Source organism: Scyliorhinus canicula, chromosome 24, assembly GCF_902713615.1.
Source record: "Scyliorhinus canicula chromosome 24, sScyCan1.1, whole genome shotgun sequence".
Taxonomy (NCBI): domain Eukaryota; kingdom Metazoa; phylum Chordata; class Chondrichthyes; order Carcharhiniformes; family Scyliorhinidae; genus Scyliorhinus; species Scyliorhinus canicula.
Genome location: NC_052169.1, coordinates 1,471,577 through 1,484,972, shown reverse-complemented (window position 1 = coordinate 1,484,972; position 13,396 = coordinate 1,471,577). Strand labels below are relative to the sequence as shown.

Here is a 13,396-nt window from a genome sequence, read left to right as displayed (position 1 = left end):
GATACACAGGGCAGTGGTCAGTGTGAGTGATGCACAGCCAGGGCAGTGGTCAGTGTGAGTGATGCACAGGGCAGTGGTCAGTGTGAGTGATGCACAGCCAGGGCAGTGGTCAGTGTGGGTGATGCACAGGGCAGTGGTCAGTGTGGGTGATACACAGGGCAGTGGTCAGTGTGGGTGATGCACAGGGCAGTGGTCAGTGTGGGTGATGCACAGGGCAGTGGTCAGTGTGGGTGATGCACAGGGCAGTGGTCAGTGTGAGTGATGCACAGGGCAGTGGTCAGTGTGGGTGATGCACAGGGCAGTGGTCAGTGTGGGTGATACACAGGGCAGTGGTCAGTGTGAGTGATGCACAGCCAGGGCAGTGGTCAGTGTGAGTGATGCACAGCCAGGGCAGTGGTCAGTGTGGGTGATGCACAGGGCAGTGGTCAGTGTGGGTGATACACAGGGCAGTGGTCAGTGTGGGTGATGCACAGGGCAGTGGTCAGTCTGGGTGATGCACAGCCAGGGCAGTGGTCAGTGTGGGTGATGCACAGGGCAGTGGTCAGTCTGGGTGATGCACAGCCAGGGCAGTGGTCAGTGTGGGTGATGCACAGGGCAGTGGTCAGTGTGGGTGATACACAGGGCAGTGGTCAGTGTGGGTGATGCACAGGGCAGTGGTCAGTGTGGGTGATACACAGGGCAGTGGTCAGTGTGGGTGATGCACAGGGCAGTGGTCAGTGTGGGTGATGCACAGGGCAGTGGTCAGTGTGGGTGATACACAGGGCAGTGGTCAGTGTGGGTGATGCACAGGGCAGTGGTCAGTGTGGGTGATACACAGGGCAGTGGTCAGTGTGAGTGATGCACAGGGCAGTGGTCAGTGTGAGTGATACACAGGGCAGTGGTCAGTGTGGGTGATGCACAGGGCAGTGGTCAGTGTGGGTGATGCACAGGGCAGTGGTCAGTGTGGGTGATGCACAGGGCAGTGGTCAGTCTGGGTGATGCACAGCCAGGGCAGTGGTCAGTGTGGGTGATACACAGGGCAGTGGTCAGTGTGGGTGATGCACAGCCAGGGCAGTGGTCAGTGTGGGTGATACACAGCCAGGGCAGTGGTCAGTGTGGGTGATGCACAGCCAGGGCAGTGGTCAGTGTGGGTGATGCACAGGGCAGTGGTCAGTGTGGGTGATGCACAGGGCAGTGGTCAGTGTGGGTGATGCACAGGGCAGTGGTCAGTGTGGGTGATGCACAGGGCAGTGGTCAGTGTGGGTGATGCACAGGGCAGTGGTCAGTGTGGGTGATGCACAGGGCAGTGGTCAGTGTGGGTGATGCACAGGGTAGTGGTCAGTGTGGGTGATACACAGGGCAGTGGTCAGTGTGGGTGATGCACAGGGCAGTGGTCAGTGTGGGTGATGCACAGGGCAGTGGTCAGTGTGAGTGATGCACAGGGCAGTGGTCAGTGTGGGTGATGCACAGGGCAGTGGTCAGTGTGGGTGATGCACAGGGCAGTGGTCAGTGTGAGTGATACACAGGGCAGTGGTCAGTGTGGGTGATGCACAGGGCAGTGGTCAGTGTGGGTGATGCACAGGGCAGTGGTCAGTGTGACTGATGCACAGTGACGTAGTCATGTGGCAGCGTGTTGACGTCAGGAGGAGGGGCCGGGAGAGGTCCCGGATGTTCGGAGCGGAGGGGGGGAATGGCGGCAACGACGGCGCGGGTGAGAGGCCCAGGGGGGTCGGGCGGGGGGTCGGACAGCAGCGGGGGCGGGGGCGGGGCAGAGAGCCGGGTTCGGGCAGCCCCCACCCCCGGCAGCCCCCACCCCCGGCAGACCCCACCCCCGGCAGCAGCGGTGCCGCGGCTCCGGAATTCCGGAGAGCCCAGTTACTGCCGGGCGGCGGCGTTCCCATAGCAACAGCGGCACCGACACTGCAGCTCCCTCAGTGCAGCACTGCCTCAGTACTGACCCTCTGACAGTGCAGCACTCCCTCAGTACTGACCCTCTGACAGTGCAGCACTCCCTCAGTACTGACCCTCTGTCAGTGCGGCACTCCCTCAGTACTGACCCTCTGACAGTGCGGCACTCCCTCAGTACTGACCCTCTGACAGTGCGGCACTCCCTCAGTACTGACCCTCTGACAGTGCGGCACTCCCTCAGTACTGACCCTCTGACAGTGCAGCACTCCCTCAGTACTGACCCTCTGACAGTGCGGCACTCCCTCAGTACTGACCCTCTGACAGTGCGGCACTCCCTCAGTACTGACCCTCTGACAGTGCGGCACTCCCTCAGTACTGACCCTCTGACAGTGCGGCACTCCCTCAGTACTGACCCTTTGACAGTGCGGCACTCCCTCAGTACTGACCCTCTGACAGTGCGGCACTCCCTCAGTACTGACCCTCTGACAGTGCGGCACTCCCTCAGTACTGACCCTCTGACAGTGCGGCACTCCCTCAGTACTGACCCTCTGACAGTGCGGCGCTCCCACAGTACTGACCCTCTGACAGTGCGGCACTCCCTCAGTACTGACCCTCTGACAGTGCGGCGCTCCCTCAGTACTGACCCTCTGACAGTGCGGCACTCCCTCAGTACTGACCCTCTGACAGTGCGGCGCTCCCTCAGTACTGACCCTCTGACAGTGCGGCACTCCCTCAGTACTGACCCTCTGACAGTGCGGCTCTCCCTCAGTACTGACCCTCTGACAGTGCGGCACTCCCTCAGTACTGACCCTCTGACAGTGCGGCACTCCCTCAGTACTGACCCTCTGACAGTGCGGCACTCCCTCAGTACTGACCCTCTGACAGTGCGGCACTCCCTCAGTACTGACCCTCTGACAGTGCGGCACTCCCTCAGTACTGACCCTCTGACAGTGCGGCTCTCCCTCAGTACTGACCCTCTGACAGTGCGGCACTCCCTCAGTACTGACCCTCTGACAGTGCGGCTCTCCCTCAGTACTGACCCTCTGACAGTGCGGCACTCCCTCAGTACTGACCCTCTGACAGTGCGGCACTCCCTCAGTACTGACCCTCTGACAGTGCGGCACTCCCTCAGTACTGACCCTCTGACAGTGCGGCACTCCCTCAGTACTGACCCTCTGACAGTGCGGCACTCCCTCAGTACTGACACTCTGACAGTGCGGCTCTCCCTCAGTACTGACCCTCTGACAGTGCGGCTCTCCCTCAGTACTGTCCCTCTGACAGTGCGGCACTCCCTCAGTACTGACCCTCTGACAGTGCGGCACTCCCTCAGTACTGACCCTCTGACAGTGCGGCGCTCCCTCAGTACTGACCCTCTGACAGTGCAGCACTCCCTCAGTACTGACCCTCTGACAGTGCAGCACTCCCTCAGTACTGACCCTCTGACAGTGCGACACTCCCTCAGTACTGACCCTCTGACAGTGCGGCACTCCCTCAGTACTGACCCTCTGACAGTGCAGCACTCCCTCAGTACTGACCCTCTGACAGTGCGGCACTCCCTCAGTACTGACCCTCTAACAGTGCAGCATTCCCTCAGTACTGACTCTCTGACAGTGCAGCACTCCCTCAGTACTGACCCTCTGACAGTGCGGCACTCCCTCAACACTGACCCTCTAACAGTGCAGCATTCCCTCAGTACTGACCCTCTGACAGTGCGGCACTCCCTCAGTACTGACCCTCTGACAGTGCGGCACTCCCTCAGTACTGACCCTCTGACAGTGCGGCGCTCCCTCAGTACTGACCCTCTGACAGTGCGGCACTCCCTCAGTACTGACCCTCTGACAGTGCGGCACTCCCTCAGTACTGACCCTCTGACAGTGCGGCACTCCCTCAGTACTGACCCTCTGACAGTGCAGCACTCCCTCAGTACTGACCCTCTGACAGTGCAGCACTCCCTCTGTACTGACCCTCTGACAGTGCGGCACTCCCTCAGTACTGACCCTCTGACAGTGCGGCACTCCCTCAGTACTGACCCTCTGACAGTGCGGCACTCCCTCAGTACTGACCCTCTGACAGTGCGGCACTCCCTCAGTACTGACCCTCTGACAGTGCAGCACTGCCTCAGCACTGACCCTCTGACAGTGCGGCACTCCCTCAGTACTGACCCTCTGACAGTGCGGGGCTCCCTCAGTACTGACCCTCTGACAGTGCAGCACTCCGTCAGTACTGACCCTCTGACAGTGCAGCACTCCTTCAGTACTGACCCTCTGACAGTGCGGCGCTCCCTCAGTACTGACCCTCTGACAGTGCAGCACTGCCTCAGCACTGACCCTCTGACAGTGCGGCACTCCCTCAGTACTGACCCTCTGACAGTGCGGGGCTCCCTCAGTACTGACCCTCTGACAGTGCAGCACTCCCTCAGTACTGACCCTCTGACAGTGCAGCACTGCCTCAGCACTGACCCTCTGACAGTGCGGCACTCCCTCAGTACTGACCCTCTGACAGTGCGGGGCTCCCTCAGTACTGACCCTCTGACAGTGCAGCACTCCCTCAGTACTGTCCCTCTGACAGGGCAGCACTCCTTCAGTACTGACCCTCTGACAGTGCGGCGCTCCCTCAGTACTGACCCTCTGACAGTGAGGCACTCCCTCAGTACTGACCCTCTGACAGTGCAGCATTCCCTCAGTACTGACCCTCTGACAGTGCAGCATTCCCTCAGTACTGACCCTCTGACAGTGCAGCGCTCCCTCAGTACTGACCCTCTGACTGTGCAGCACTCCCTCAGTACTGACCCTCTGACAGTGCGGCACTCCCTCAGTACTGACCCTCTAACAGTGCAGCACTCCCTCAGTACTGACCCTCTGACAGTGCGGCACTCCCTCAGTACTGACCCTCTGACAGTGCAGCGCTCCCTCAGTACTGACCCTCTGACAGTGCAGCACTCCCTCCGTACTGACGCTCTGACAGTGCAGCGCTCCCTCAGTACTGACCCTCTGACAGTGCAGCACTCCCTCAGTACTGACCCTCTGACAGTGCAGCGCTCCCTCAGTACTGACCCTCTGACTGTGCAGCACTTCCTCAGTACTGACCCTCTGACAGTGCGGCACTCCCTCAGTACTGACCCTCTGACAGTGCAGCACTCCCTCAGTACTGACCCTCTGACAGTGCGGCAGTCCCTCAGTACTGACCCTCTGACAGTGCAGCGCTCCCTCAGTACTGACCCTCTGACAGTGCAGCACTCCCTCCGTACTGACGCTCTGACAGTGCAGCGCTCCCTCAGTACTGACCCTCTGACAGTGCAGCGCTCCCTCAGTACTGACCCTCTGGCAGTGAAGCACTCCCTCAGTACTGACGCTGTGGCAAAGACGCTGGATTATGAGGAGAAGCAGGGTGGCTGGAACACATGATCTTCTAAATTGGAGTTAATTGTGCTACCAAGGCTGATATTACCCACTGGCTGACCAGCTAAACGGTCATTGGAACAGTCCTCAACTTGCCCTGCATCCTCATTTGCATTCTACCCCTTCTCCTAAAAGGTGTTTGCAGTGTCTTGGGACCATCCTACCTGTTTGGTAAACTGTCAGGAGGATCATCAGTGCAGAACCTTGATGCATCCAGACAATCACCTTTCCCAACTGGCATTACTGGAGAGCGTGCACGAGTTGTCGGAATGCTGAATTTCCCTTGAGGCTATTGAAAGGTCCCAGCCACTGGCATGGGTCAGCCCTCTAGCTCGCTCGGCACAGAACAGCGATAAAGATGGCACTCTACTGGTCTGCCTGTTTCAGTTCCTCTGCAAGTGATCTCTTTATCTGCTGGGCCATGGAGGGGGAGGTCTTTGAACAGACTGAATGCTCGGTGTCACTGTGTAATTGATCAAAAAGAGTTAGAATTGAAGACTAATTCAGATTATTTTTCTTTTAGGAATGCCATTTTAACTTTAGAACTATCGTGTAAATAAGTGAATGAAAATGTGGGTCAGTGGGCATAGCTTCCCATCTGAGTCAAGAAACCGCATCACGGTAGCATTGTGGTTAGCACAATTGCTTCACAGCTCCAGGGTCCTAGGTTCGATTCCTGGCTTGGGTCACTGTCTGTGCGGAGTCTGCACATTCTCCCCGTGTGTGCGTGGGTTTCCTCCAGGTGCTCCGGTTTCCTCCCACAGTCCAAAGATGTGCAGGTTAGGTGGATTGGCCGTGCTAAATTGCCCTTAATGTCCAAAATTGCCCTTAGTGTTGTGTGGGGTTACTGGGTTGTGGGGATGGGGGTGGAGGCGTGGACCTTGGGTCGGGTGCTCTTTCCAAGAGCCGGTGCAGACTCGATGGGCCGAATGGCCTCCTGCACTGTAAATTCTATGATATATCTATGATATAGGAACATCTCCACACAGACTTAGAAAGTGAACAGAGTCTGGACTATGACCGTTACTTTTGCAAAATCAAATGGGAAATGCTAACATAATTTCTAATCAGAAATAATGACAGAAGTGTCACTGAATATTGGGAAATAAGGTCTGGATAGGAAATCCTCACCCGAAGAAGCTCTTTTATGGTGTTATGCATAAGGTATTTTATTTCGATGAACTGGGGTTAGAGGGCAAGTATAACTTGAGTTGAGTGTGTAGATATATTTCAACTTCCATTTTAAACTTATACTTTCTGTGTATTATGTCAATAGGGTTATTCTAGCACAGGAGGAGGTCACCCAGACTCCCAAGTCTGTGCCGGCTCTCTGGAATAATTTATTATTCCTTAATTATATATTATTTGTCGCTAAGTAGAAAAGACATGCAGAAGTGGGGAGCAGGCTGTTAGAATTGGTTGAAGCACACATACTTTTCCCTTAGTACAGGCTGAGGAGTTAAGGTAGAACTGAGCTGTTGGAGTGTTAATTTATTATTGTATAAACAGGCTATTTCTGATGGCAGGAACCCAGCGAATTGAGTATCGCTGTGATCATCAGCTGCTGCCAACTCAGTTTGTGAGGAGATGGCGGAATCGGTAAGTAACAAAGAAACATCTAAAAGTGTTGCCCAGGGTATAGCTGTATCTCCACTAGTATTACTGCTCACTAGTATTACGATCCCAGACCAGACCCCAATAGTGGCTAGGATACTGGATCGAAACCCCAATATTTTAGTTTATTTGTAAGACTGTGTGGAAAGAATGATTCGCTCCAGGAGTGACTGCATGTAGAAATAGGGCTTGGATATTTTTAAAACAAAACTTTATTATGAATACAATATTAAACTTTTTATCTTCACACCCGAAAGAACAGCTTACACATACTTCTTAAACACTACCACCCACTTTCCCATTAGACAACACGAAAAGGAACATACAGCTCTCAATCTATCTTACTGTGGGAGAATTATGGACTCAGTGTCAGGCAGATCAGAATTCAACTCCTCTCTCCAAAAATGACCTCTCTGAAGCTTTTCAAAATGTCTCTCTGCATTCCTTGGCTCCTCCCAGCAAGGACCTCATCTCCCCAAGCTAGAAAAGCAAATGATCTCTGCAGGCTGCAGAGCACATTAACTCCCCAGGGACTTCCCCAGTCAAACCACAGTCCATTAGCCCAGACTGAAAAACACATTCCACTGTCAATTTCACCTTCTGGCTGCTAAAAGAACCCAGGCCCTGAAAAACAGAATTATTTTTAAACAAACATGATCACTGCAGTCAAACACACTCTAAGCTCAGACTTTTTGAATATCGTCTCATTTTCTCTTTCCGCCACATGGAGTCCTTAAATTTAGCGGTTGTAATACTACCGGTATTGAGTGGGTTTTGAGTTTCAAATTTGTCAAAGAATTGTAATGGATTGTGGTCTATATGTACAATTGTGTCAGATAAATTGTTACGAACATAAATGCTCAGATGTTGTAACACCAATACCAAACTCAGTGTCTCCTTCTCGATGGTGAAACATTTCTTTTGGTGAATGTTGACTTTCCTAGAAAAATACCCGAATGGTCTTTTGATCCTTTGTCATCTTCCTGTAGCAGTACAGCACAACACCCACTCGCATGAATTGCCACCGTAAACTGTTTAGCATAATTAGGTGTCATCAACACTGGTGTGGTGGTTAACACAGACTTCAGATTATCGAATACCGCCTGACATTCTGACGTCCACTGAAATATTTTGTGCTTTTTTTAGAAGTTCTGTCAGGGGAGCAACCACACTGCTGAGATTTGGCACCAATTTCCGGTAGAAACCAGTCATGCCCAGAAATCTCAGAACCTCTCTCCTAGTTGATGGTATTGGAAATTCTCCTATAGCTTTCGTCTTCACATTCCGTGGAGCCAACTGACCATGTCCAATGGTATGGCCTAAGAAGGTGACTTGAGCTTTTGCAAATTCATTCTTAGCCAACTTTACCACCAATCCAGCCTCATTTTAATCGATCAAATTTTTTTTTTTAACATGTTCCAAATGCTCCTTCCATGTTTCACTGAACACCACCAAATCGTCAATGTACACTGCGCAGTTGTTTAGTCCCGACATTATCTTGTTGGTTAATCTTTGGAATGTTGCTGGCACATTCTTCATTCCAAATGACATGGCATAGAAGCATAGAAAATAGGAGCAGGATGAGGCCATTTGGCCCTTAAAGCCTGCTCCACATGGGCGGCAAGGTGGTGCAGTGATTAGCACTGCTGCCTACGGCACCGAGGACCCAGGTTCGATCCCGGCCCCGGGTCACTGTGGATTTTGCACATTCTCCCCATGTCTGTGTGGGTTTCGCCCCCACAACCCAAAGATGTGCAGGGTTAGTGGATTGGCCACACTAAATAACCCCTTAATTGGGAAAAAAAATTAGGTACTTTAAATTTAAGAAAAAAAGCCTGCTCTGCCATTCATTATGATCAAGGCTGATCATCGAACTCGATAGCCTAATCCTGCTTTCCCCCCATATCCTTTGATCCCTTTTGTCCCAAGTCCAATATCTAACTGCTTCTTGAAAACATACAATGTTTTGGCCTCAACTACGTCCTGTGGTAACAAATTCCACAGGCTCACCACTCTCTGGGTGAAGAAACGTTTCCCCATCTCTGTCCTAAATGGTCTACCCCGTGTCCTCAGACTGTGACCCCTGGTTCTGGTCACCCACACATGGGGAATATTCTTCTTGCATCTAACCTGTCTCGTCCTGTTAGAATTTTATGGATTTCTATGAGATCCCCGATCCTTCCCCACTTCTTCTGAACTCACGCAAAAACAATCCTAACCGACCCAATCTCTCCTCATACGCCAGTACCGCCATCCCAGGAATCAGTCTGGTAAATCTTCGCTGCACTCCCTCTACAGCTAGAACATCCTTCCTCAGATAAGGAGACCGAAACTGTACACAATATTCCAGGCATGGCCTCACCAAGGCCCTGTATAATTGCAGCAAGACAGCCCTGCTCCTGAACTCAAATCCTCTCGCTATGAAGGTCACATATCATTTTCCTTCTATACCGCCTGCAGTACCTGCCTGCTTACCTTCGGTGACTGGTGTATGCAGATACCCAGGTCTCGTTGCACATTACGCTCCCCTATTTTCTGACCTTTGAGATAATAGTCTGCCATCTCTCTTTTCCTACCAAAGTGGTTCACCTCGCGTTTATCCAAATTATACTGCATCTGCCAATCATATGCCCACTCAATGAACTTGATCACACTGAAGGATCTCTGCATCCTCCTCACAGCTCACTCTTCCACCCAACTTGGTGTCATCTGCAAATTTGGAGACATTATATTTAGTTCATTAATATATATTGTTTATAGCTGGGGTCCCAGCACCGATCCCTGCAGTACCCCACTAGTCGCTGCCTGCCAATTTGAAAAAGACCCGTTAATTCCTACTCTTTATTTCCTGTCTGCCAAACAGTTTTTTGACCATCTCATTACACTACCCCTAATCCCTTGCACTTTAATTTTACACGCTAATCTCTAATGTGGGACTTTGTCAAAACCCTTCTGAAAGTCCAAATTCTGGCTCACCTTCATCAATTCTACTAGGTACATCCGCGAAGAATTCCAGTAGATTTGTCAAGTATAATTTCCCCTTCATAAATCCATGCTGACTCTGCTCGATCCTGCCACTGTTTTCTAAGTGCTCTGCTATAAAATCTTTGTAAGAGGTCTTACAACACCAGGTTAAAGTCCAACAGGCTTGTTTCAAATCACTAGCTTTCGGAGCACTGCTTCCATCCTCAGGAGAAGGAGCAGTGCTCCGAAAGCTAGTGGTGCTCACCCAGTCCAACGCCGGCATCTCCACATCATAAAATCTTTGATAATGGATTCTAGAATTTCCCCATTATTGACGTCAGGCTTACTGGCCTATAATTCCTTATTTGCTCTCTACTTTGTATCTAACCCCGTGCTGTACCTGTCCTGGGAGTGTTTGATGAGGACAGTGTAGAGGGAGCTTTACTCTGTATCTATCCCCGTGCTGTACCTGTCCTGGGAGTGTGTGATGGGGACAGTGTAGAGGGAGCTTTACTCTGTATCTGTCCTGGGAGTGTTTGATGGGGACAGTGTAGAGGGAGCTTTACTCTGTATCTAACCCCGTGCTGTCCCTGTCCTGGGAGTTTTTGATGGGGACAGTGTAGAGGGAGCTTTACTCTGTATCTAACCCCGTGCTGTACCTGTCCTGGGAGTGTTTGATGGGGACAGTGTAGAGGGAGCTTTACTCTGTATCTAATCCCGTGCTGTACCTGTCCTGGGAGTGTTTGATGGGGATAGTGTAGAGAGAGCTTTACTCTGTATCTAACCTCGTGCTGTACCTGTCCTGGGAATGTTTGATGGGGACAGTGTAGAGGGAGCTTTACTCTGTATCTAACCCCGTGCTGTACCTGTCCTGGGAGTGTTTGATGGGGACAGTGTAGAGGGAGCTTTACTCTGTATCTAATCCCGTGCTGTACCTGTCCTGGGAGTGTTTGATGAGGACAGTGTAGAGAGAGCTTTACTCTGTATCTAACCCCGTGCTGTACCTGTCCTGGGAGTGTTTGATGGGGCAGTGTAGAGGGAGCTTTACTCTGTATCTAACCCCGTGCTGTACCTGTCCTGGGAGTGTTTGATGGGGACAGTGTAGAGGGTGCTTTACTCTGTATCTAATCCCGTGCTGTACCTGTCCTGGGAGTGTTTGATGGGGATAGTGTAGAGAGAGCTTTACTCTGTATCTAACCTCGTGCTGTACCTGTCCTGGGAATGTTTGATGGGGACAGTGTAGAGGGAGCTTTACTCTGTATCTAACCCCGTGCTGTACCTGTCCTGGGAGTGTTTGATGGGGACAGTGTAGAGGGAGCTTTACTCTGTATCTAATCCCGTGCTGTACCTGTCCTGGGAGTGTTTGATGAGGACAGTGTAGAGAGAGCTTTACTCTGTATCTAACCCCGTGCTGTACCTGTCCTGGGAGTGTTTGATGGGCGGCTCTTTGTTTGAATTCAAAAATATATCTTATTGGCATCTCTCACCATGATGAGCACAAATAAATTAGAAAGGAAGTGGGGGAAAAGGATAATGGTGAAATACTCTTGCCTCATTTGCCTAATTGTTTGTCTGTTTCATGATGTGGAAAGAGGAAATTTGCAACTTGAATCCTGCGTCTGATTTTATTTTCTCCAGACCATGCAACGTTCTGATGTTCGAAAATCACAATCACGGAAAGGTGAGGAATTTGGAGTCTTTCCTTTTACGTAGATATTTGTATTCGTTCTTCTCTTACTTTCTTAATCTCATCCAGTTGTGTTCTGGAGTGTAGAACAAAGAACATTACAGCACAGGAACAGGCCCGTCGGCCCACCAAGTATGCGCCAATCCTGATTCCTTATCTAGACCTACCACTTATGCCCAAACAAACTGTATCCCTCCATTCCCCGCCCGTTCATGTGTCTATCAAGATACATCTGAAACGTTGCTATCGTGCCTGCCTCCACCCCCTCCACTGGCAACATGTTCCAGGCACCCACCACCCTCTGGGTGAAATACTTTTCCCCCGCAAACCTCCCCTAAACTTTCCTCCTCTCACCTTGAACCTGTGCCCCCTTGTAATTGAGCCTTCCGCCTTGGGAAAAAGCTTCACCCTGTCTATACCTCTCGTAATTTTGTAGACCTCAATTAGGTCTCTCCTCGTCTCCGTCATTCCAAATAAACAATCTGAGTTTATTCAGCCTCTCCTCATAGCTAAGACTCTCCAGTCCAGGCAACATTCTGGTGAACTTTCTTTGCACTCTCTCTAAAGCATGCACATCCTTCTGGTAGTGTGGTGACCAAAACTACACGCAATATTGCAGATGTGGCCTAACTGAAGTTTCATACAACTGTAACATGACCTGCCAATAGCTGGAGGCTCGCCTAAAAAGGGTGCTGGCTATTAGGTGGCGGTTGGGGGGGGGGGGGGGGGGGGGGGGGGGGGGGGGGGAATCAGACCCAGGTGAAGCAACAGTGGACCTTATCCATCTGCTATGGGAGATTGAGGGAGATTTTTTTCGAGGTCTTTGTTCCTTGATTTTGTTCCCTTTCTGAGCACTTAGTCTGCTCCACCATTTCATAAGACCGTGGCTGATATCATTGTAAAATCAAGTCCACATGAGAAAATATTTCTCCTCACTTCTGCCTTAAATAGGTATATCCAGGTTCGATTCCTGGCTTGGGTCACTGTGCAGAGTCTGCACGTTCTCAGTGTCTGCGTGGGTTTCCTCCGGGTGCTCCGGTTTCCTCCTACAAGTCCCGAAAGACGTGCTGTTAGGTGAATTGGACATTCTGAATTCTCGCTCTGTGTACCCGAACAGGTGCCGGAATGTGTTGACTAGGGGATTTTCACAGTAACTTCATTGCAGTTTTAATGTAAGCCTACTTGTGAAGCTAAAGATTATTATTATTATATACTTGAAAGTACTGGACTCTACTCAGGACAAAATTGAAACTGAATTTCCCAATTTTTTTTTTTTTAAATATATATATATTTTTTTTAAATTTAGATTACTCAATTATTTTTTCTATTAAGGGGCAATTTAGCATGGCCAATCCACCTACTCTGCACATTTTTGGGTTGTGGGGGAAAACCCACGCAGACACGGGGAGAATGTGCAAACTCCACACGGACAGTGACCCAGAGCCGGGATTGAACCTGGGACCTCAGCGCCGTGAGGCGGTTGTGCTAACCACTAAGCCACCGTGCTGCCCTGAATTTCCCAATTAAATGTTTTACAGATGACCAAGCTATCAGTTAAATGGTTTAACGCTGGCCAGATTATTAATTAAATGGCCATATTATTACAGCACAATTGATTTGATTTCCGAACTCTTTGTAAGCTTGTACGTTTTGAGGAAGGGAGAGAGGCAATGGCTGCAGCATTAATGAAGGAGATGGTATGTGGATAAAGTGATCACTGATTATTGTGCTATTTTGCACTGTGCAGTACCAGAGCTTCCCATCCTGGAAAGACGGAATTGGCTGATACATTTGCATTATATCAGAAAGGACTATGAAACCTGCAAGGTGAGCCTGCTCTTACTTC

The 13,396-nt window shown here is 51.0% G+C and overlaps 1 protein-coding gene across 8 annotated transcripts in view; it reads left to right on the top strand.

Annotated features, from left to right (window-relative positions):
• Nucleotides 1-1,607: 1,607 nt before the first annotated feature.
• The window catches only part of bbs4 (Bardet-Biedl syndrome 4), a 52,763-nt gene continuing 40,974 nt past the window's right edge, over nucleotides 1,608-13,396 (top strand). Inside the window, exons 1-5 of one of the 8 annotated variants that reach the window (XM_038784369.1) lie at nucleotides 1,654-1,690; nucleotides 6,812-6,884; nucleotides 8,046-8,226; nucleotides 11,502-11,544; nucleotides 13,298-13,377. In XM_038784369.1, coding sequence (XP_038640297.1) covers nucleotides 8,209-8,226; nucleotides 11,502-11,544; nucleotides 13,298-13,377 — 141 coding nt within the window. In that variant the 5' untranslated portion in view covers nucleotides 1,654-1,690; nucleotides 6,812-6,884; nucleotides 8,046-8,208. Of the gene's footprint in view, nucleotides 1,691-6,794; nucleotides 6,885-8,045; nucleotides 8,227-11,455; nucleotides 11,545-13,297; nucleotides 13,378-13,396 lie in introns of those variants that run through there. The other 7 variants (XM_038784370.1, XM_038784374.1, XM_038784371.1 and 4 more) reach the window with 7 other exon arrangements.